Source organism: Panulirus ornatus, chromosome 57 (assembly GCF_036320965.1).
Source record: "Panulirus ornatus isolate Po-2019 chromosome 57, ASM3632096v1, whole genome shotgun sequence".
NCBI classification, from domain to species: Eukaryota; Metazoa; Arthropoda; class Malacostraca; order Decapoda; family Palinuridae; genus Panulirus; species Panulirus ornatus.
Genome location: NC_092280.1, coordinates 15237056 through 15262565, shown reverse-complemented (window position 1 = coordinate 15262565; position 25510 = coordinate 15237056). Strand labels below are relative to the sequence as shown.

General features: G+C 41.5%; 1 protein-coding gene across 1 annotated transcript in view; it reads left to right on the top strand.

Moving 5' to 3' along the window:
- Positions 1-25510, top strand: part of LOC139766184 (putative sodium-dependent multivitamin transporter) — a 136806-nt gene that overhangs the window by 97772 nt on the left and 13524 nt on the right. Inside the window, exon 10 of the mRNA XM_071694454.1 lies at positions 13217-13412. Within this exon, the coding sequence (XP_071550555.1) occupies positions 13217-13412 (196 nt within the window). The remainder of the gene's footprint in view (positions 1-13216; positions 13413-25510) is intronic.

The following is a 25510-nucleotide window of genomic DNA, read 5'->3' as shown; positions in this document are numbered from 1 at the left end:
AGAAAAAGCTTTGCAGAAGATGAAAGCCAGCAAGGCAGGAGGTTTGGATGGTATTGCAGTGGAATTTATTAAAAAAGGGGGTGACTGTATTGTTGACTGTTTGGTAAGGTTATTTAATGTATACATGACTCATGGTGATATGCCTGAGAATTGGCGGAATGCGTGCATAGTGCCATTGTACAAAGGCAAAGGGGATAAGAGTGAGTGCTCAAATTACAGAGGTATAAGTTTGTTGAGTATTCCTGGTAAATTATATAGGAGGGTATTGATTGAGAGGGTGAAGGCATGTGCAGAGCATCAGATTGGGGAAGAGCAGTATGGTTTCAGAAGTGGTAGAGGATGTGTGGATCAGGTGTTTGCTTTGAAGAATGTATGTGAGAAATACTTAGAAAAGCAAATGGATTTGTATGTAGCATTTATGGATCTGGAGAAGGCATATGATAGAGTTGATAGAGATGCTATGTGGAAGGTATTAAGAATATATGGTGTGGGAGGCAAGTTGTTAGAAGCAGTGAAAAGTTTTTATCGAGGATGTAAGGCATGTGTACGTGTAGGAAGAGAGGAAAGTGATTGGTTCTCAGTGAATGTAGGTTTGCGGCAGGGATGTGTGATGTCTCCATGGTTGTTTAATTTGTTTATGGATGGGGTTATTAGGGAGGTAAATGCAAGAGTTTTGGGAAGAGGGGCAAGTATGAAGTCTGTTGTGAATGAGAGAGCTTGGGAAGTGAGTCAGTTGTTGTTCGCTGATGATACAGCGCTGGTGGCTGATTCATGTGAGAAACTGCAGAAGCTGGTGACTGAGTTTGGTAAAGTGTGTGAAAGAAGAAAGTTAAGAGTAAATGTGAATAAGAGCAAGGTTATTAGGTACAGTAGGGTTGAGGGTCAGGTCAATTGGGAGGTAAGTTTGAATGGAGAAAAACTGGAGGAAGTAAAGTGTTTTAGATATCTGGGAGTGGATCTGGCAGTGGATGGTACCATGGAAGCGCAAGTGAATCATAGGGTGGGGGAGGGGGCGAAAATCCTGGGAGCCTTGAAGAATGTGTGGAAGTCGAGAACATTATCTCGGAAAGCAAAAATGGGTATGTTTGAAGGAATAGTGGTTCCAACAATGTTGTATGGTTGCGAGGTGTGGGCTATGGATAGAGTTGTGCGCAGGAGGGTGGAAGTGCTGGAAATGAGATGTTTGAGGACAATGTGTGGTGTGAGGTGGTTTGATCGAGTAAGTAATGTAAGGGTTAGAGAGATGTGTGGAAATAAATAGAGCGTGGTTGAGAGAGCAGAAGAGGGTGTTTTGAAATTGTTTGGGCACATGGAGAGAATGAGCGAGGAAAGATTGACCAAGAGGATATATGTGTCGGAGGTGGAGGGAACGAGGAGAAGTGGGAGACCAAATTGGAGGTGGAAAGATGGAGTGAAAAAGATTTTGAGTGATCGGGGCCTGAACATGCAGGAGGGTGAAAGGCGGGCAAGAAATAGAGTGAATTGGATCGATGTGGTATACCGGGGTTGACGTGCTTTCAGTGCATTGAATCAGGGCATGTGAAGCGTCTGGGGTAAACCATGGAAAGAAGTGTGGGGCGTGGATGTGGAAAGGGAGCTGTGGTTTCGGGCATTATTTCAATGACAGCTAGAGACTGAGTGTGAAAGAATGGGGCCTTTGTTGTCTTTTCCTAGCGCTACCTCGCACACATGAGGGGGGAGGGGGATGGGGTTCCATGTGTGGCGAGGTGGCGATGGAAATGAATAAAGGCAGACAGTGTGAATTGTGTGCATGGGTATATATGTATGTGTCTGTGTGTGTATATATATGTGTACATTGAGATGTATAGGTATGTATATTTTGCATGTGTGGACGTGTATGTATATACATGTGTATGGGGGTGGGTTGGGCCATTTCTTTTGTCTGTTTCCTTGCGCTACCTCGCAAACGCGGGAGACTGGCAAAGAAAAAAAAAGAAAAAAAAAATATATATATATATATATATATATATATATATATATATATATATATATATATATATATATATATATATATATATATGTGTGTGTGTGTGTGTGTGTATGGCATTAGTGTCTCATCTCCAAGCTCCCCTCTTTTGACTTTTCTCTTACCATTTTTTACCATATATATAGCTTTGTCTGACTGATGTCTTTGTAATTGTCAATGGATCATCCTCTTCTTCTTTCTCTGTCAACCTTCATGTCCCTTAGAGGTCTCTCCTGCGAACACACTGTTTTATCAGCAAAATTTTTTTCCTCAACAAACAGCCAGATTCACTCATTTGCTGATAACTCATCATTGCATTCATCCACTTCCTTAAAATCTTCTGCATCCTCTCTTGATAAGTCTAGATTTTGAATCCTCACCTTTTACTTTATAAACTCTTACAAAGTATGGTTAGGCAGATGCATCCTGGCTAAGTTTAATGCTTCCAACACTTAGTTTCTGACCATCCCTTGTCCTAATATCCCTCATAACTTGATCATCTCTCTTAATGGATAAGTAATAGTTTCTGACCATCCCTCCTCTTAAAATCCTCACAACTTGATCATCTCTCTTAATGGATATGTAATTCCACCACTCAACACAGTAACCACATTTGGTATGATTAATATCTAACCTGTCTTGGAAACCCCACATAACACAAATAGCCGAGTCTTCCTATAAGTAATTGAGAATCACACTCAAGATGCAATTCATTCTTTTCTGTTGAGTAGTTACTTTGATTATACAGAGGACTGATTCATATCTGGGGAGGTTTTGGTTCTACATGCTAGACAAGAGCAATCCAATTTATCAGTTTTCCCAGTTTGACCTTGAAATTTGACCTGCTTGCCCTTTACCATTGGGTTGATTCTTTTCCCTGTTCTATAGATATTTCATTGGTTTCTGGCCCTGATATCTTACTGCTTTTATGTCTCTGCTCTGAGCTAGACCTTGTAATACCCAGCAAGCTACTGTGTGACCATTGACAACTTGATGATGCATCAGCATGACATTGGATTCTATCTCTTCGATATGAGGCTTTGGATCTATTTACATACAGATGTTTTCCTCATCAGCAGTGATATTTTCTACTTCCTTTAAAACTCTGAAAATGTTTTTCCTCTTTTTATTTCTCCTTCCCTTGAACCATTCAGTGTGGAGTTTTCCTTCAAAGTTAAAAAGAATATATCTTCCTACACTTGGTCTGTTCACAAAGAAACCCCTTTCCCAGACCCAAGCACAACCTTGTCTACTTCTGGATGTAATGGTGTAAACATCAGGTGGAAGTAGTAGGGAGGAATAATAGGCAGGAGCATGAAGTAGATGTAGTCAGTAGGAACAATAGATAGAGGCCTCTGCAAGCACTGCACTGGAGTTGCCCTCTGCCAATGATCTGTTAAAGGATGAAGCACTAAAGGGTAAGAAGTGGTGATGGAATTCGCAAGTTATGGAGACTGTTGCATTGGCCAAACCCTTGAGGGAGTTCTAGGTAGGAATAGGTGTTAGATATAAAGATAGATAAAAGTAAATATTTATACATAATAAGGGCAGTATTCAGAGTTACATAATTATAGTACTGATATTTGATACGACAGCTTGTGCAGTGGCAAGATCGTAACCATTGAGGTATGAGGTGCTGCTACTGTGAAAGTAAAAGACAAGCTTGAAATTGGGAAAAGATGTTGTTTCAGTACCTTAAGGAGATACTCTAGATTTACTAGAGTATCCAAGTCTCATCCCACCTTTTCATGGTGACCTCATTATTACACCCCTTAGGGGGGAACTAAAGATGGATTCAGTGCCCAACTCCATCAGGGTAATATTTTTAAACTTAGACAAGCACCTGAGGTGTCACTTTTTAGTTTTTCTGACAATTTTGGAACCTTGCTGCCTTTGGAAACACTGTGCAGTTACCCTCTGCCAGTGGCCTGTCAAGGGTGAGGTACAAAAGGCTTAAAAGTGGCACTAAAGTCTACCAGTTTTGCTGAAGATTAAAAAAGAACGAGTGATTGAGAGTGATAGTGCCGAATGTAAATGGAATGACTGGTTAGAGTAAAAGGCAGAAGCTTGTGGAGAGGTTAAAAAGTTTTAGCGTGGATGTGCTAGGGATTGGGGAAACCTATATCCTTGTGCCGGGTGTGTCGAGTGAAAATGGAGATGATGAATGCGAGTTATGGGAGGGCATGGAAGGTGTGGTATGGACAAGAATGACTGGGAATTATCAGGGAAGAGGAAAAGAAGGATTTGCAATTCTGCTATCACCAAGAGTGTGGGAGGGTGTTACAGAGCATGGATGGAATGGATCAAGAATAGTGTGGGTGAAAGGAAAGATTGGCATTGTGAAGTATGCATGGGGTATGCGTATATGCAACTGTGAATATGAAGACTGTACAATATATGGATGAAATGAAGCTGTTCTGGAGAAATTTGAATGACTATAAACGGTTTTGAGAATGAGAGAAATGTGGTTATTGGGTGATATGACTGCAAAAGGTGGATGTAATGAAATTGGTGAGATAGTTGGTAAATGGGAAGTGCCTGGAGTAAATGAGAATGGAAGTTATCTTGTGGATATTTGTGCTGAGAGGGGTTTATTCCTTGCAAACACCTTTTTTTTCAGCAGAAGATGATCCATAGATATACATGGATGTGGAATGATAGACAAGAGCAAATGGCTTTGATTGACCACGTTGCAGTGGATGAAAGATTGAGAAAGGTGGTGCTAAATGCTAGAGTCATGAGAGGATTCTTTGGAGACTTTGACCATTTCATGGTTCTTGTGGGCATGGAAGTATGGTGTAAGGAAGAATGAAGAGGCAAAAGTGTTGACAAGAGAGATGAATCAGAAAGAAATGCAGGAAGGAGTATGAAAGGAAGGTAACTGAAAGCTTCGATGGAAGTGTAGTGAAGGGAGGGATGCAGTCGAGTGAATGAGGTATTTAGAATATTTAGAAAAATACCGTTAAAGATTGTAGAATTAGTAGTAGGATACAAGGTTTTGAGATATAGGAATAAAAAGGGCAATGCATGGTGGACAGAAGAATTGGAAATGCTGTGAAAGAGAAGAAAAAGACATATCATAGATTGCCAGTGGAAGTTCAGCAGAGGAGGAGGGGAGAATACCAAATATTTAAGCAAAATGTGAAGAAGCTGATAGAGGAAAGCAAAGGAAGAGTAGATGAAGATTTTGGAAGGAAATTAATTGAAAAGTTTCTGGATAATAAGAAACTGTACTGGAAGGAGGTAAAAAAGGAAAGAAGTGGATGTAGGAGTGGAAATGTTAATGTGAAAAATAAGGAAGGGGAGTTGCTGAATCAAAAGGGGGAAGTGAAAGGAAGATGGAAAGAGTATTTTGAAGAAATGATGAATGTGATAGAAGGGGAAGCAACCATTGTTGCATGCACGGGAATGGAGGATGGAAGGAAGAGGATGTAAGTGCAAGGGCCTACAGCAAAAAGGGAGGTAAGGGCAATAATGAGACTGACAGTAGGAAGGGCACCTGAAATAGATGGGACTGTGTTTGAAATGCTGAAGTATGAAGGAGAGAGTGTAATAAAGATGATGCATCTCATGTGTAATTTAGCATGGAGTCAGAAGGTTGTGCCTGAGGATCGGATAAAAGCTATTATCATTCATTTATTCAAAGGAAAAGGTGTTGAGGATGTATGTAGCAATTATAGGGAAATAAGTCTGTTAAGTATACCAGGAAAAGTGTATGCAAGAATATTAATTGACAGGGATAGAAGTGACTGAATGCAGAATAAGTGAACAGTAAAAGGGTTTTAGGTAAGGTAGGGGATATGTGGATCAAATATTTGTTGCAAAGATGACTGTGGAAATATATTTAGTGAAAGGTAAGAAGCTGTATGCAACTATTATGGATTTGGAGAAAGTGTATGACAGTCAGGTGGAATGCTTTATGGGATGTGTTAAGGGTATATTCTATGAGGGGACAACTGTTGGATGGTGTGAAAGCCTTCTATAAAGGAGCAAATGTGTGTGTAAGAGTGGATGGAGGGTTAAGCGAAAGTTCTTGGATGCATGTAGGTGTGAGGACTATGTGATATCACTGTTAGGGAGAAGAGACTGGTGAGAGTAAGTGAGCTTGGAAAGGACACTTATGTAAGGAAGTACCAGGAGATATTGAGTGTAGAATGGCAAAAGGTGAGAGCAAATGACGTGGGGGGAGTGGGTGAGGAATGGGATGTTCTTAGTGAAGCAATGATGGCATGTGCAAAAGATGCTTGTGCCATGAGAAAGATGGGAGGTGGGCAGATTAGTAAGGTAGTGAGTGGTGTGATGCAGAAGTAAAGTTGTTAGTGAAAGAGAAAAGAGAGGCGTTTGGACGATACTTACATGAAAAGAGTGCAAATTACTGGGTGATGTATAAAAGAAAGCGGCAGGAGGTTAAGAGGAAGGAGCAAAGGTTGAAAAAAGAGGGCAAATGAGAGTTGGGGCGAGAGAGTATCATTAAACTTTAGGGAGAATAAAAAGATGTTCTGGAAGGAGGTAAATAATGAATGTAAGATAAGAAAACAAATGGGAACATCAGTGAAGGGCAAGGGAGGAAGTAATAACAGATAATGAGGTTGAGGAGATGGAGTGAATATTTTGAAGGTTTGTTGAATGTATTTGATGATAGAGTGGCAGATGTAGGGTCAGAGTGTCAGGGAGAATGGTTTGGTAAAGAGAGAAGAGGTAGTGAAAGCTTTGCAGATGAAATCTGGCAAGGCGGCAGGTTTGGATAGCATTGCAGTAGAATTTATTAAGAAAAGGGGTGACTGTGTTGTTGACTGGTTGGCAAGGATATTCAGTGTATGTATGGATCAGGGTGAGGTGCCTGAGGATTGGCGGAATACATGAATAGTACCATTGTACAAAGGCAAAGGGGATAGAGGTGAGTCTTCAAACTACAGAGGCGTACGTTTGTTAAGAAAGGGGGTAAGTGTGTTGTTGATTGGTTGGTAAGGATATTCAGTGCATGTATGGATCAGGGTGAGGTGCCTGAGGATTGGCGGAATAGTACCATTGTACAAAGGCAAAGGGAATAAAGGTGTGTTCAAACTACAGAGGCATAAGTTTGTTGAGTATTCCTTGGAGATTGTATGGGAGGGTATTCATTGAGAGGGTGAAGGTATGTACAGTGTCAGATAAAGGAGGAGCAATGTGGTTTCAGAGGTGGTAGTGTGTGTGTGGATCAGGTGTTTGCTTTGAAGAATGTGTGTGAGAAAAATGAAAAAAAAAACCAGATAGATCTGTAAGTAGCATTTATGGATCTGGAGAAGGCATGTGATAGGGTTGATAGAGATGCTTTGTGGAAGATCTTATGAGTATATGGTGTAGGAGGCAAGCTGTTATAAGCAATGAAAAGTTTTTACCAAGGATGTACGGCATGCATATGAGCAGGAAAAGAGGAGATTGATTGGTTCCCAGTGAAGGATGGTCTGCAGCAGAGTCGTGTGATGTCTCCATAGTTGTTTAATTTATTTATGGATGTGGTGTTTAGGAAGGTAAATGCAACAGTTTTAGAGAGAGGGGCAAGTATAAAGTCTGTTGGGGATGAGAGGAACTGGGAAGTGAGTCAGTTGATGATACAGCTCTGGTGGCTGATTTGAGTGAGAAACTGCTGAAGTTGGTGACTGAGTTTGGAAAAGTGTGTGAAAGGATAAAGTTGAGAGTAAATGTGAATAAGAGCAAGGTTATTAGGTTCAGTAGGTAGGATTGAGGGATAAGTTACTTGGGATATACGTTTGAACAGACAAAAATTGAAAGGGAAGTGTTTAGGATATCTGCAAGTGGTCTTAGCAGTGAATGGAACCATGGAAGGGGAAGTGAATTACTTGGTGGGGGAGGGGGTGAAGGGTCTGGGAGCGATAAAGAATGTGTGGAAGGAGAGAATGTTATCTCAGAGAGCAAAAATGGGGATGTCTGAAGGAATAGTAGTTTGAACAATGTTATATGGTTGTGAGGCATGAGCTATAGATAAGGTTCTACGTAGGAGGGTGGATATGTTGGAAATGAAATGTTTGAGGACAGTGTGTGAGGTGGTATGATCAAGTAAGCAATGTAAGGGTAAGAGGAATGTGTGAAAATAAAAAGAGTAAGATTGAGAGAGCAAAAGAGGGTGTGTTGAAATGGTTTAGACATACAGAGAGAATGAGTGAGGAAAGATTGATAAAGAGGATATATGTGTCAGAGGTGGAGGGAACAAGAAGTAGGAGACCAAATTGGAAGTGGAAGGATGGAGAGAAAAAGATTTCGAGCAATCGGGGCCTGAACATAAGGGAGGGTGAGAGGCGTGCAAGGAATAGAGTGAATTGGAACAATGTGGTATACCAGGGTCGACATGCTGTCAATGGACTAAACCAAGGCATGTGAAGCATCTGGGGTAAACCATGGAAAGGTCTGTGGGGCCTTGATGTGGATTGGGAGCTGTGGTTTCAGTGCACTATACATGACAGCTAGAGGCTGAATGAGAATGAATGTGGCCTTTTTGTCTGTATTCCTGATGCTACCTCGCTGAAGCAGGGGATAGTGATGCCGTTTTCTTTTGGGGTGGGGTAGCAACGGGAAAGAATGAAAGCAAGCAAGTATAAATATGTCCATGTGTATGTATGTGTATTTATATGTTATGTATATGTGCGTATGTGGGTGTTTAAGTATATATATATATATATATATATATATATATATATATATATTATTTTTTATTATACTTTGTCGCTGTCTCCCGCGTTTGCGAGGTAGCGCAAGGAAACAGACGAAAGAAATGGCCCAACCCCCCCCATACACATGTATATACATACGTCCACACATGCAAATATACACACCTACACAGCTTTCCATGGTTTACCCCAGACGCTTCACATGCCTTGATTCAATCCACTGACAGCACGTCAACCACGGTATACCACATCGCTCCAATTTACTCTATTCCTTGCCCTCCTTTCACCCTCCTGCATGTTCAGGCCCCGATCACACAAAATCTTTTTCACTTCATCTTTCCACCTCCAATTTGGTCTCCCTCTTCTCCTCGTTCCCTCCACCTCCGACACATATATCCTCTTGGTCAATCTTTCCTCACTCATTCTCTCCATGTGCCCAAACCACTTCAAAACACCCTCTTCTGCTCTCTCAACCACGCTCTTTTTATTTCCACACATCTCTCTCACCCTTACGTTACTCACTCGATCAAACCACCTCACACCTCACATTGTCCTCAAACATCTCATTTCCAGCACATCCATCCTCCTGCGCACAACTCTATCCATAGCCCACGCCTCGCAACCATACAGCATTGTTGGAACTACTATTCCTTCAAACATACCCATTTTTGCTTTCCGAGATAATGTTCTCGACTTCCACACATTCTTCAAGGCCCCCAGAATTTTCGCCCCCTCCCCCACCCTATGATCCACTTCCGCTTCCATGGTTCCATCCGCTGCCAGATCCACTCCCAGATATCTAAAACACTTCACTTCCTCCAGTTTTTCTCCATTCAAACTCACCTCCCAATTGACTTGACCCTCAACCCTACTATACCTAATAACCTTGCTCTTTTTCACATTTACTCTTAACTTTCTTCTTCCACACACTTTACCAAACTCAGTCACCAGCTTCTGCAGTTTCTCACATGAATCAGCCACCAGCGCTGTATCATCAGCGAACAACAACTGACTCACTTCCCAAGCTCTCTCATCCCCGACAGACTTCATACTTGCCCCTCTTTCCAAAACTCTTGCATTTACCTCCCTAACAACCCCATCCATAAACAAATTAAACAACCATGGTGACATCACACACCCCTGCCGCAAACCTACATTCACTGAGAACCAATCACTTTTTTTTTTTTTTTTTTTTTTTTTTTTTTTGCCGCTGTCTCCCGCGTTTGCGAGGTAGCGCAAGGAAACAGACGAAAGAATGGCCCAACCCACCCACTTACACATGTATATACATACACGTCCACACACACAAATATACATACCTATACAACTCAATGTATACATATATATACATACACAGACTTATACATATATACACATATACATAATTCATACTGTCTGCCTTTATTCATTCCCATCATCACCTCGCCACATATGGAATAACAACCCCCTCCCCCCCTCATGTAAGCGAGGTAGCGCTAGGAAAAGACAACAAAGGCCCCATTCGTTCACACTCAGTCTCTAGCTGTCATGTAATAACACACCGAAACCACAGCTCCCTTTCCACATGTGTGTATATGAGTGGATGGGCCATTCTTAGTCTGTTTCCTGGTGCTACCTCGCTGACGCAGGAAAGTGATTATGTATAATGAAATATATATATATATATATATATATATATATATATATATATATATATATATATATATATATATATATTTTTATCATACTTTGTCGCTGTTTCCCACATTAGCGAGGTACCACAAGGAAACAGACGAAAGAATGGCCCAACCCACCCACATACACATGTATATACATAATACACATCCACACATACATACCTATACATCTCAGCATATACATATATATACACACACAAACATATACATATTTACACATGAACATAATTCATACTGTCTGCCCTTATTCATTGCCATTGCCACCCCTGCCACATAATGAAATACCAACCCCCTCCCCCACATGTGCACGAGGTACTGCTAGGAAAAGACAACAAAGGCCACATTCATTCACACTCAGTCTCTAGTTGTCATGTATAATGCACCGAAACCACAGCTCCCTTTTCACATCCAGGCCCCACAGAACTTTCCATGGTTTACCCCAGACGCTTCACATGCCCTGGTTCAATCCATTGACAGCACATCGACCATGGTATACCACATAGTTCCAATTCACTCTATTCCTTGCATGCCTTTCACCCTCCTGCATGTTCAGGCCCCAATCACTCAAAATCAAGGGAAGAAGGAGAAGCAGGAGACCAAAATGGAGGTGGAAGGATGGAGTGAAAAAGATATTGAGCAATCGGGGCAATAACATACAGGAGGGTGAGAGGTGTGCAAGGAATAGAGTGAACTGGAACGATATGGTATAACAGGGTCACCATGCTGTCAATGGATTGAACCACAGCATGTGAAGTGTCTGGGGTAAACCATGGAAAGTTTTGTGAGGCCTGTATGTGGAAAGGGAGCTGTGGTTTTGGTGCACTACAGATGACAGCTAGAGACTAAGTGTGAACGAATGTGACTTTTTTTTTCTGTTCCTGGCACTGCCTCACTGGAAAGAGGGAGGGAGGATGCTATTTCGTGTGTGGCGGGGTGGCGACCGCAATGGATGAAGGCAGCAAGTAGGGATATTTACATGTGCATATATGTATATGTCTGTGTATGTATATGTATGTATACATTGAAATGTTTATGTATGTATATGTGTGTGTGGGCGTTTATATATTGTGTATTACATGCGTATGTGGGTTTGGTTGGGCCATTCCTTGTCTGTTTCCTTGCGCTACCTCGCTAACACGAGAGACGATGGTTAAGCACAATAGACTAGAAAAATAATAAAAACATATTTACATATTTACCTATTATACCCAATTGCTGCTTCTCGCATCAGTGCGGCAGCACCAAGAGTGATAAGAGAGACCAAAGCAAACCTAAGGAAAAGGGGTGCAGGGATGGAGTGTGGCAGTGATATATGGTGGTTAGTGGCAAGCCCGTTTGTGGATGATAATATATTTATTTGCTGAGAGTTAAGAGGAGTTGCAGAAAGTTGTAACTGTTTTATGATGTGTGTATGCATAGGTAACTGAAGATAATTGCAAGTAAAAGTAAAGTAATGGTATTTGAAAGGAGACAGAGTGAAAGTATATATTTTGTAAAACCATATAGAGTGAAAGAAGAAAGTGCACTAAATTGTGCTTTGAATATGGCTGGAAAACGACTGGAAGAAGTGAGAGAATTGAAGTATCTAGGAGCTGTCTTGGGTAAGTGTAGTTTTATGGGAGGAGGGATAAGAGAGAGACAGTACAGGAATGAAGAATCATTGGGTCCCTTAAAAGAATACCGAAGGGTAGAGGTGTAAGAGTATGGAAGTGAAGAGAGGATCAAAAGACAGCATAGTCCTCCCTACCCTGACTTATGCAGCTGAAACATGGACATGAAACGAGTCACAGAGGTCAAGAATCTAGGCTGTGGAAATGAACCATTTGAGAAGAGCATGCAGTGTGACTAGATTAAATGAAGAAAGAAATGAAAGGGTGTATGAGAGATGTGGTATGGTAGGGAATGCAAAGGAAATGAATTGTGAAGTGGTAGAATGGGTGAAACGTAATACTTTGAGGTGGTTTGGGCAAGTGGAAAGAATGCGAGACTGGGAGTTTACAAGAAGAGTGTATGAAAGTACAAATAAAGGAGTTGGTGCGAGAGGAAGACCACCTGGGACATGGGAAAATAGGGTGGAGGAATACTGGAGGGAGAGAAATAGTGGAAGAATGTTTAGAATGGTGTATGAAAGGGATGCTTGTAAGGACAGGAATACGTTGAAACTTTTTTGCCATGGCCACCACTTGATGGGAGTTTCCAGAGGGGGCATTAGATAGATATGCCATACCAAAAATCAGTATAAAACATATTGAAATTTACATCTTATACCTAAAGAGTAATTGCATGAATGTTTGATTTTCCTACGTGTTTTCAAAAATGTTTGTTCTTAGTCTCGCAGTTAGTGGCTGCTAAACCCTAAGGGTGACTGTTTTACTTCTTCATATGTAAAATATATCTCAACATATCTACATATGCTTAGAATTTGTGGAAAATTAATTTTACTACAGGAAACTTGTACTTCGATGCAGAGTAGATGTTTAAATATAAATGCTGCCATTCCACTGACCCATACAAGATTGTAGTGTGTTTACCATGGTTGGACATTTTCATAGGGCTGGACAGCCTGAATGGTGACATTAATTGCTATTAATTCAGGTTCTTGTTTAGTTACTTTTGTTTACTACAGCTTTTTGTTGGACGAGTTTAGGTTACTAGAATTACATTGGGAGAATTAACTGTCTAGTCATCTAAATTTTGCATAACCATGTTAATCAGGCAGTATGGTTTTCTGATAGCATTAGTAAAGCCTTAATGCAGCAGATCTCCAATAATGTCTGTGCATTTAATGTGTCAGAGTACTGAAAGGGTTTTCTGTTTCTAGAGAAACTGAGTTGAATTCTACAGACATTCATCTCTAATTGATTAGTATTTCTTCTTTATTTCTACAGCAAATCAGCCCTTCAGGAATTGTATGCTGTATCTTACATGTGGGTGGCAGCAATTGGGTTTGCAACAACTCTTCTAGTGGGTGTGGCAGTTAGTCGAGCTTCAGGAGGAAATGATATACTGGATGTAGATTTATATTTCACCTGGGTCCAACCCCAAGGAACTAATATTACAACTGTGAATATGTGCACTGAAAAGGTAAGAAATGTCCAAGTTGCTTCATCTGTTGTCATTAGCCTGTTGATTTTAAGGTAGCGAAACAGGAGTCGAGTGGGGAGTGTTCATCTTCCTCGAAGGCTCAGATTGATGTGTCTGAATGTGTGTGGATATAACCAAGATGAAAAGAAAGGAGAGATACATAGTATGTTTGAGGAAAGAAACCTGTATGTTTTGGCTCTTAAGTGAAATGAAGCTCAAGGGTAAAGGGAAAGAATGGTTTGGAAACGGGTGTAAAGTCAGGGGTTGGTGAGAGGACAAGAGCTAAGGAAGGAGGAGCACTACTCCTGAAGCAGGAGTTATGGGAGAATATAATAAAGTGTAAGAAAGTAAATTCTACATTGATGTGGGTAAAACTGAAAGTGGATGGTGAGAGTTGGGCGGTTATTGGTGCTTATGCACCTGGTCATGAGAGGAAAGATCATGAGAGGCAAGTGTTCTGGGAGAAGCTGAGTGAGTGTATCAGCAGTTTTGGTGCATGAGACTGGGTATTAGTGATGGGTGATTTGAATGTAAAGGTGAGTAATGTGGCAGTGGAGGTTATGATTGGTGCTCATGGGGTAATGTGAATGGAAATGGTGAAAAGCTTATAAGAATTGTGTGCTGAAAAAAAGACTGGTTATTGGGAATACCTGGTTTAAAAAGAGATATACACACAAGTATACATATGTGAGTAGGAGAGATGGCCATTGGGCATTATTAGTTTAAATATTAATTAATAAGCATATATGATAGAGACTTTTGGATGTAAATGTGCTGAGAGGGGTAGCTGGTGGGATGTTTGATCACTATCTTGTAGAGGCAAATGTGAAGAGAGGTGAGAGGAAGTAAGCTTGGAAAGGAGACCTGTGTAAAGAAATACCAGAAGAGAATGAGTGTAGAGTGGCAAAAGGTGAGAGTAAATGAAATGAGGGGAGTGGGATGTATTTATGGAAGCAATGATGGCATGTGCAAGAGGTGCATGTGGCATGAGCAAGCTGGGAGGTGGTCAGATTAGAAAGGGTAGTGAGTGGTGGGATAAAGGAAGTTGCTAATGAAAGAGAGAGTCATTGGGACAGTACTTACAAGGGTAGAGTGCATATCACTGGGAGATGTGTAAGAGAAAGTGGCAGGATGTTAAGAAGGTGCAAGGGCTGAAAAAGAGAGGCAAATGAGAGTTGGGAACAGAGAATACCATTAAACTTTAGGGAGAGTAAAAAGATGTTTTGGAAGTAGGTAAATAATGTGCAAAAGAAAAGAGAACAAATGGGAGTATCGGTGAAGGGGCGAGGTGGGAAGTGATGACAGGTAGTGATGAAATGAGATGGAGTGAGTATTTTTGAAGGATGGTTGAATGTGTTTGATGATAGAGTGGCAGATGTAGGGTGTTTTAGTCAGTGTGGTGTGTGAAGAGAGTTAGGGAGGGTGGTTTGGTTGAGAGAAGAGATATTGACAGCCTTGTGGAAGAGTAAATGTGACAAAGTGGCAGGATTGGATGTTATTGCAGTTGAATTTATTAAGAAAGGGGGCTGAAAGTGTTGATTGTTGGTAAGCATATTCAATGTACATATTAATCATGATGAAAATGCCTGATGATTGGCAGAATACATGTTTAGTGCCACTGTACAAAGGCAAAAGAGAAATGTGAGTGTTCAAACTACAGAGGCATAAGTTTGTTGAGTATACCTGGAAAATCGTACAGGAAGATATTGATCAACAGGGTGAAGGCATGTACACAGCATCAGATTGGGGAAGGACAACGTGGTTTCAGAAGTGGTAGAGGATGTGGGGATCAGATGTTTGCTTTGAGGAATGTGAAAAAATACGTAGAAAAACAGATGGATTTGTCTGTGGCATTCATGGATCTAGAGAAGGCATATAATAGGTTTGATATACATGCTTTATGGAAGGTATTAAGAATATGTAGTGTGGGAAGTAAGCTGTTAGAAGCAGAAAAGTCTTTATCAAGGGTGTAAGGCATGTGTATGAATAGGAAAAGAGGAGAGTTATTGGTTTCCAGGGAAGGTCAGTCTGTGGCAGGGGTGTGTTATGTCTCCATGGTTGTTTTTGTTATGGATGGGATGGTAAGGGAGGTAAATGTAAGAATTTTTTTACAGAGGGATGAGTATGCAGTCTGTAGGGAGGAGAGAGCCTGGGAAGCGAGTCAGCTTTCATTCGCCGAAGATACTGCACTGGCGGCTGATTTGAGTGAGAAACTGCTGAATTTGGTGACTGTGTTTGGAAAATATGTTAAAGGAGAAAGTTGAGAGTAATTGTGAATAAAAACAAGGTAATTAGGTTTAGCAGGGTTGAGGGACAAGTTAGTTGGGATGTAATTGTGAATGGAGAAAAATTGGAAGTGAAGCATTTTAGATATCTGGGAGTTGACCTGGCAGCAAATGGAACCATAGAAGCAGAAGTGAGTCATAGGGTGGGAAAGGGGGCAAAGGTTCTAGGAAAAATGACGAATGTTTGGAAAGAGGAAATGTTATCTCGGAGCACAAAAATGGGTATGTTTGAAGGAATAGTGGTTCCAACAATATTATACGATTGTGAGGCATGGGCTATAGATAGGGTTGTACAAAGGAGGGTGGATATGTTAGAAATGAAATGTTTGAGGACATTATGTGGTGTTAGGTGGTTTAAGTAATGAAAGGGTAAGAAAGATATGTGGTAATAAAAAGAGTGTAGTTGAGAGAGCAGATGAGGGTGTGTTGAAATGGTTTGGACATATGGCAAGAATGAGTGAGGAAAGATTGGCAAAGGGGATATATGTGTCAGAGGTGGAGGGATCAAGGAGAAGCGGGAGACCAAATTGGATGTGGAAGGATGGAGTGAAGAAGGTTTTAAGTGATCAGGGCCTAAACATGCAGGAGGCTTGCACGGAATAGAGTGAATTGGAATGGTGTGGTATACTGGGGTCGATGTGCTGTCAGTGGACTGGCCCAGGGCATGTGAAATGTCCAGTGTAAGCCGTGGAGAGGTCTGTGGTGCCTAGATGTGGATAGAGAGCCATGATTTTGGTGCATTACACACGAAAACTAAAGAATGAGTGCGAGTGGATGTGGCCTTTTTTCCCCGTTTCCTGGTGCTTCCTCACTGACATGGGGATGGCAATGCTGTTGCCTGTGGTGTAAGGTGGTGCTGGGAATTGATGAAGGAGAGCAAGTATGAATATGTATATGTGTATAGTAATCTGTATATATATGTGTATGTATATATGTGTGTATATGAGTGGATGGGTCATTCTTTTTCTGTTTCCTAGTGCTACCTAGTTAACACAGGAAATGTTGATTAAGTATAATGAATATAATAAATGATATATATTAGAAAGGGTAGTGAGTGGTGGGATGAAGAAGTAAGATTGTTAGTGAAAGAGAAGAGAGAGGCGTTCAGACAATTTTTGCAGGGAAGTAGTGTGAATGACTGGGAGATGTATAAAAGAAAGAGGCAGGAGGTCAAGAGAAAGAAGCAAGAGGTGAAAAAGAGGGCAAATGAGAGTTGGGGTGAGAGAGTATTATTAAATTTTAGGGAGAATAAAAAGATGTTTTGGAAGGAGGTAAATAAAGAGCGTATGACAAGAGAACAAATAGGAAGATTGGTGAAGGGGGCTAATGGGGAGGTAATAACAAGTAGTGGTGAAGTAAGAAGATGGAGGGAGTATTTTAAAGGTTTGCTGAATGTGTTTGATGATAGAGTGTTAGATGACAGAGTGGCAGATATAGGGTGTTTTGGTCAAGATGGTGTGCGGAGTGAGAGGGTTAGGGAGAATGATCTGGTAAACAGAAAATAGGTAGTAAAAGCTTTGTGGAAGATGAAAGCTGGCAAGGCAATGGGTTTGGATGGTATTGCAGTGGTATTTATTAAAAAAGGGGTGACTGTGTTGTTGACTGGTTGGTAAGGATATTTAATGTATGTATGACTCATGGTGAGGTGCCTGAGGATTGGTAGAATGCATGCATAGTGCCACTGTACAAAGGCGAAGGGGATAAAGGTGAGTGCTCAAATTACAGAGGTATACATTTGTTGAGTATTCCTGGGAAATTATATGGGAAGGCATTGATTGAGAGGGAGAAGGCATGTACAGAGCATCAGATTGGGGAAGAGCAGTGTGGTTTTGTAAGTGATAGAGGATGTGTGGATCAGGTGTTTGCTTTGAAGAATGTTTATGAAAAATACTTAGAAAAGCAAATGGATTTGTATGTAGCATTTATGGATCTGGAGAAGGCATATGATAGAGTTGATAGAGATGCTCTGTGGAAGGTATTAAGAATATATGGTGTGGGAGGCAAGTTGCTAGAAGCAGTGAAAAGTTTTTATCGAGGATGTAAGGCATGTGTATGAGTAGGAAGAGAGGAAAGTGATTGGTTCTCAGTGAAAGTCGGTTTGCGGCAGGAGTGTGTGATGTCTCCATGGTTGTTTAATTTGTTTATGGATGGGGTTGTTAGGGAGGTGAATGCAAGAGCTTTGGAGAGAGAGGCAAGTATGAAGTCTGTTGTGGATGAGAGGGCTTGGGAAGTGTGTCAGTTGTTGTTCGCTGATGATACAGACCTGGTGGCTGATTCGGGTGAGAAACTGCAGAAGCTGTTGACTGAGTTTGGTAAAGTGTGTGAAAGAAGAAAGCTGAGAGTAAATTTGAATAAGAGCAAGGTTATTAGGTACAGTAGGGTTGAGGGACAAGTCAACTGGGAGGTAAGTTTGAATGAAGAAAAACTGGAGGAAGTGAAGCGTTTTAGTTAACTGGGAGTGGATTTGGCAGCGGATGGAACCATAGAAGTGAAAGTGAGTCTCAGGGTGGAGGAGGGGGCGAAAATTCTGGGAGCATTGAAAAGTGTGTGGAAGGTGAGAACATTAGCTTGGTAAGCAAAAATGGGTATGTTTGAAGGAATAGTGGTTCCAATAATGTTATATGGTTGCAAGGCGTGGGCTATAAATAGAGGTGTGCGGAGGAGGGTGGATGTGTTGGAAATGAGAAGTTTAATGGCAATATGTGGTGTGAGGTGATTTGGTAGAGTAAGTAATGAAAGGGTAAGAGAGATGTGTGGTAATAAAAAGAGTGTGGTTGAGAGAGCATTACATTAAATATCCTTACCAACCAGTCAATAATACAGTCACCCCCTTTTTTAATAAATTCCACTGCAATACCATCCAAACCTGCTGCCTTGCCGGCTTTCATCTTCCACAAAGCTTTTACTACCTCTTGTCTGTTTACCAAATCATTTTCCCTAACCCTCTCACTTTGCACACCACCTCGACCAAAACACCCTATATCTGCCACTCTATCATCAAACACATTCAACAAACCTCCAAAATACTCACTCCATCTCCTTCTCACATCACCACTACTTGTTATCACCTCCCCATTTGCGCCCTTCGCTGAAGTTCCCATTTGCTCCCTTGTCTTACGCACTTTATTTACCTCCTTTCAGAACATCTTTTTATTCTCCCTAAAATTTAATGATACTCTCTCATCCCAACTCTCATTTGCCCTCTTTTTCACCTCTTGCACCTTTCTCTTGACCTCCTGTCTCTTTCTTTTATACATCTCCCACTCAATTGCATTTTTTCCCTGCAAAAATCGTCCAAATGCCTCTCTCTTCTCTTTCACTGATAATCTTACTTCTTCATTCCACCACTCACTACCCTTTCTAATCAACCCACCTCCCACTCTTCTCATGCCACAAGCATCTTTTGCACAATCCATCACTGATTCCCTAAATACATCCCATTCCTCCCCCACTCCCCTTACTTCCATTGTTCTCACCTTTTTCCATTCTGTACTCAGTCTCTCCTGGTACTTCCTCACACAAGTCTCCTTCCCAAGCTCACTTACTCTCACCACCCTCTTCACCCCAACATTCACTCTTCTTTTCTGAAAACCCAGAAATCCTCCCCCTCCTTGTATTTTTTTTAACTTTCTAAAATGGGCAACAGAAGAAGGAGTCGCACGGGGAGTGCTCATCCTCCTCGAAGGCTCAAACTGGGGTGTCTAAATGTGTGTGGATGTATCCAAGATGTGAAAAAAGGAGAGATAGGTAGTATGTTTGAGGAAAGGAACCTGGATGTTTTGGCTCTGAGTGAAACGAAGCTCAAGGGTAAAGGGGAAGAGTGGTTAGGAATGTCTTGGGAGTAAAGTCAGGGGTTAGTGAGAGGACAAGAGCAAGGGAAGGAGTAGCAGTACTCCTGAAACAGAAGTTGTGGGAGTATGTGATAGAATGTAAGAAAGTAAATTCTCGATTAATATGGGTAAAACTGAAAGTTGATGGAGAGAGATGGGTGATTATTGGTGCATATGCACCTGGGCATGAGAAGAAAGATCATGAGAGGCAAGTGTTTTGGGAGCAGCTGAATGAGTGTGTTAGTGGTTTTGATGCACGAGACCGGGTTATAGTGATGGGTGATTTGAATGCAAAGGTGAGTAATGTGGCAGTTGAGGAAATAATTGGTATACATGGGGTGTTCAGTGTTGTAAATGGAAATGGTGAAGAGCTTGTAGATTTATGTGCTGAAAAAGGACTGGTGATTGGGAATACCTGGTATAAAAAGCGAGATATACATAAGTATACGTATGTAAGTAGGAGAGATGGACAGAGAGCGTTATTGGATTACGTGTTAATTGACAAGCGCGCGAAAGAGAGACTTTTGGATGTTAATGTGCTGAGAGGTGCAATTGGAGGGATGTCTGATCATTATCTTGTGGAGGCTAAGGTGAAGATTATAAGAGTGAGTGCTCAAATTACAGAGGTATAAGTTTGTTGAGTATTCCTGGTAAATTATATGGGAGGATATTGATTGAGAGGGTGAAGGCATGTACAGAGCATCAGATTGGGGAAGAGCAGTGTGGTTTCAGAAGTGGTAGAGGATGTGTGGATCAGGTGTTTGCTTTGAAGAATGTATGTGAGAAATACTTAGAAAAGCAAATGGATTTGTATGTAGCATTTATGGATCTGGAGAAGGCATATGATAGAGTTGATAGAGATGCTCTGTGGAAGGTATTAAGAATATATGGTGTGGGAGGAAAGTTGTTAGAAGCAGTGAAAAGTTTTTATCGAGGATGTAAGGCATGTGTACGTGTAGGTAGAGAGGAAAGTGATTGGTTCTCAGTGAATGTAGGTTTGCGGCAGGGGTGTGTGATGTCTCCATGGTTGTTTAATTTGTTTATGGATGGGGTTGTTAGGGAGGTGAATGCAAGAGTTTCGGAAAGAGGGGCAAGTATGAAGTCTGTTGGGGATGAGAGAGCTTGGGAAGTGAGTCAGTTGTTGTTCGCTGATGATACAGCGCTGGTGGCTGATTCATGTGAGAAACTGCAGAAGCTGGTGACTGAGTTTGGTAAAGTGTGTGAAAGAAGAAAGTTAAGAGTAAATGTGAATAAGAGCAAGGTTATTAGGTACAGTAGGGTTGAGGGTCAAGTCAATTGGGAGGTGAGTTTGAATGGAGAAAAACTGGAGGAAGTGAAGTGTTTTAGATATCTGGGAGTGGATCTGGCAGCGGATGGAACCATGGAAGCGGAAGTGGATCATAGGGTGGGGGAGGGGGCGAAAATTCTGGGAGCCTTGAAGAATGTGTGGAAGTCGAGAACATTATCTCGGAAAGCAAAAATGGGTATGTTTGAAGGAATAGTGGTTCCAACAATGTTGTATGGTTGCGAGGCGTGGGCTATGGATAGAGTTGTGCGCAGGAGGATGGATGTGCTGGAAATGAGATGTTTGAGGACAATGTGTGGTGTGAGGTGGTTTGATCGAGTAAGTAACGTAAGGGTAAGAGAGATGTGTGGAAATAAAAAGAGCGTGGTTGAGAGAGCAGAAGAGGGCGTTTTGAAATGGTTCGGGCACATGGAGAGAATGAGTGAGGAAAGATTGACCAAGAGGATATATGTGTCGGAGGTGGAGGGAACAAGGAGAAGAGGGAGACCAAATTGGAGGTGGAAAGATGGAGTGAAAAAGATTTTGTGTGGTCAGGGCCTGAACATGCAGGAGGGTGAAAGGAGGGCAAGGAATAGAGTGAATTGGAGCGATGTGGTATACCATGGTTGACGTGCTGTTAGTGGATTGAATCAAGGCATGTCAAGCGTCTGGGGTAAACCATGGAAAGCTGTGTAGGTATGTATATTTGCGTGTGTGGACGTATATATATATACATGTGTATGGGGGTGGGTTGGGCCATTTCTTCCATCTGTTTCCTTGCGCTACCTCGCAAACGCGGGAGACAGCGACAAAGCAAAAAAAAAAAAAAAAAAAAAAAAAAAAATATTTTCTCCATGTGACCAAACCACTTCAAAACACCCTCAACCACACTCTCTCAACCTTGCCCTCCTTTCACCCTCCTGCATGTTCAGGCCCCGATCACACAAAATCTTTTTCACTCCATCTTTCCACCTCCAATTTGGTCTCCCACTTCTCCTCGTTCCCTCCACCTCCGACACATATATCTTCTTGGTCAATCTTTCCTTACTCATTCTCTCCATGTGCCCAAACCACTTCAAAACACCCTCTTCTGCTCTCTCAACCATGCTCTTTTTATTTCCACACATCTCTCTTACCCTTACGTTCCTTACTTGATCAAACCACCTCACACCACACATTGTCCTCAAACATCTCATTTCCAGCACATCCATCCTCCTGCGCACAACTCTATCCATAGCCCACGCCTCGCAACCATACAACATTGTTGGAACCACTATTCCTTCAAACATAGCCATTTTTGCTTTCCGAGATAATGTTCTCGACTTCCACACATTCTTCAAGGCTCCCAGAATTTTCGCCCCCTCCCCCTCCCTATGATCCACTTCCACTTCCATGGTTCCATCTGCTGCCAGATCCACTCCTAGATGTCTAAAACACTTTACTTCCTCCAGTTTTTCTCCATTCAAACTTAACTCCCAATTGACTTGACCCTCAACCCTACTGTACCTAATAACCTTGCTCTTATTCACATTTACTCTTAACTTTCTTCTTTCACACACTTTACCAAACTCAGTCACCAGCTTCTGCAGTTTCTCACATGAATCAGCCACCAGCGCTGTATCATCAGCGAACAACAACTGACTCACTTCCCAAGCTCTCTCATCCCCAACAGATTCATACTTGCCCCTCTTTCCAAAACTCTTGCATTCACCTCCCTAACAACCCCATCCATAAACAAATTAAACAACCATGGAGACATCACACACCCCTGCCGCAAACCTACATTCACTGAGAACCAATCACTTTCCTCTCTTCCTACATGTACACATGCCTTACATCCTCGATAAAAACTTTTCACTGCTTCTAACAACTTGCCTCCAACACCATATATTCTTAATACCTTCCACAGAGCATCTCTATCAACTCTATCATATGCCTTCTCCAGATCCATAAATGCTACATACAAATCCATTTGCTTTTCTAAGTATTTCTCACATACATTCTTCAAAGCAAACACCTGATCCACACATCCTCTACCACTTCTGAAACCACACTGCTCTTCCCCAATCTGATGCTCTGTACATGCCTTCACCCTCTCAATCAATACCCTCCCATATAATTTACCAGGAATACTCAACAAACTTATACCTCTGTAATTTGAGCTCTCACTCTTATCCCCTTTGCCTTTGTACAATGGCACTATGCACGCATTCCGCCAATCCTCAGGCACCTCACCATGAGTCATATATACATTAAATAACCTTACCAACCAGTCAATAATACAGTCACCCCCTTTTTTTTAATAAATTCCACTGCAATACCATCCAAACGTGCTGCCTTGCCGGCTTTCATCTTCCGCAAAGCTTTTACTACCTCTTCTCTGTTTACCAAATCATTTTCCCTAACCCTCTCACTTTGCACACCACCTCGACCAAAACACTCTATATCTGCCACTCTATCATCAAACACATTCAACAAACCTTCAAAATACTCACTCCATCTCCTTCTCACATCACCACTACTTGTTATCACCTCCCCATTTGTGCCCTTCACTGAAGTTCCCATTTGCTCCCTTGTCTTACGCACTTTATTTACCTCCTTCCAGAACTTCTTTTTATTCTCCCTAAAATTTAATGATACTCTCTCACCCCAACTCTCATTTGCCCTCTTTTTCACCTCTTGCACCTTTCTCTTAACCTCCTGTCTCTTTCTTTTATACATCTCCCACTCAATTGCATTTTTTCCCTGCAAAAATCGTCCAAATGCCTCTCTCTTCTCTTTCACTAATAATCTTACTTCTTTATATATATATATATATATATATATATATATATATATATATATATATATATGTATGGGGGGGTTGGGCCATTTCTTTCGTCTGTTTCCTTGCGCTACCTCGCAAACGCGGGAGACAGCGACAAAGTATAATAAAAAAAAAAATAATATATATATATATATATATATATATATATATATATATATATATATATATATATATATATATATATATATATATATATATGTATTTATTTATCTATTTATTTTGCTTTGTCGCTGTCTCCCACGTTAGTGACGTAGCACAAGGAAACAGACGAAAGAAATGGCCCAACCCACCCACATACACATGTAAATACATGTGTACGTGTAGGAAGAGAGGAAAGTGATTGGTTCTCAGTGAATGTAGGTTTGCGGCCGAGGTGCATGATGTCTCCATGGTTGTTTAATTTGTTTATGGATGGGGTTATTAGGGAGGTGAATGCAAGAGTTTTGGAAAGAGGGGCAAGTATGCAGTCTGTTGTGGATGAGAGAGCTTGGGAAGTGAGTCAGTTGTTGTTTGCTGATGATACAGCGCTGGTGGCTGATTCGGATGAGAAACTGCAGAAGCTGGTGCCTGAGTTTGATAAAGTGTGTGAAAGTAGAAAGCTGAGAGTAAATGTGAATAAGAGCAAGGTTATTAGGTACTGTAGGGTTGAGGGGCAAGTAAATTGGGAGGTAAGTTTGAATGGAGAAAAACTGGAGGAAGTGAAGTGTTTTAATTATCTGGGAGTAGATTTGGCAGTGGTTGGAACCATGGAAGTGGAAGTGAATCATAGGGTGGGGGAGGGGGCGAAAGTTTTGGGAGTGTTGAAAAATGTGTGGAAGTCGAGAACGTTATCTTGGAAAGCAAAAATGGGTATGTTTGAAGGAATAGTCGTTCCAACAATGTTATATGGTTGCAAGGCGTGGGCTATAGATAGAGTTGTGCGGAAGAGGGTGGATGTGCTGGAAATGAGATGTTTGAGGACAATATGTGGTGTGAGGTGGTTTGATTGAGCAAGTAATGGAAGGGTAAGAGAGATGTGTGGTAATAAAAAGAGTGTGGTTGAGAGAGCAGAAGAGAGTGTTTCGAAATGGTTTGGTCACTTGGAGAGAATGAGTGAGGAAAGATTGACAAAGAGGATATATGTATCAGAGGCAGAGGGAATGAGGAGAGGTGGGAGACCAAATTGGAGGTGGAAAGATGGAGTGAAAAAGATTTTGAGTGATCGGGGCTTGAACATGCAGGAGGGTGAAAGGCATGCAAGGAATAGAGTGAATTGGAACGATGTGGTATACTGGGGTTGACGTGCTGTCAATGGATTGAACCAGGGCATGTGAAGCGTCTGGGGTAAACCATGGAAAGTTTTGTGGGGCCTGGATGTGGAAAGGGAGCCATGGTTTTGGTGCATTATACATGACAACCAGAGACTGAGTGTGAGTGAATGTGGCCTTTGTTGTCCTTTCCTAGTGCTACCTCGTGCACAGGCAGGGGGAGGGAGTTGTCATTTCATGTGTGGCGGGGTGGCGACAGGAATGAATAAGGGCAGACAGTATGAATTATATATGTATATGCCTGTGTGTGTATATATATGTATACGTTGAGATGTATAGGTAGGTATGTGTATGTGCTGTGTGTGGACGTGTCTGTATATATATGTGTATGTGGGTGGGTTAGGCCATTCTTTCATCTGTTTCCTTGCGCTACCTCGCTAACGCAGGAGACAGCAACAAAGTATAATAAATAAATAAATTAATAATCTTTCTTTTTCTTTCTTTTAAACTATTCGCCATTTCCCGTGTTAGCGAGGTAGCGTTAAGAACAGAGGACTGGGCCTTTTTTGGAATATCCTCACCTGGCCCCCTCTGTTCCTTCTTTTGGAAAATTAAAAAAAAAAA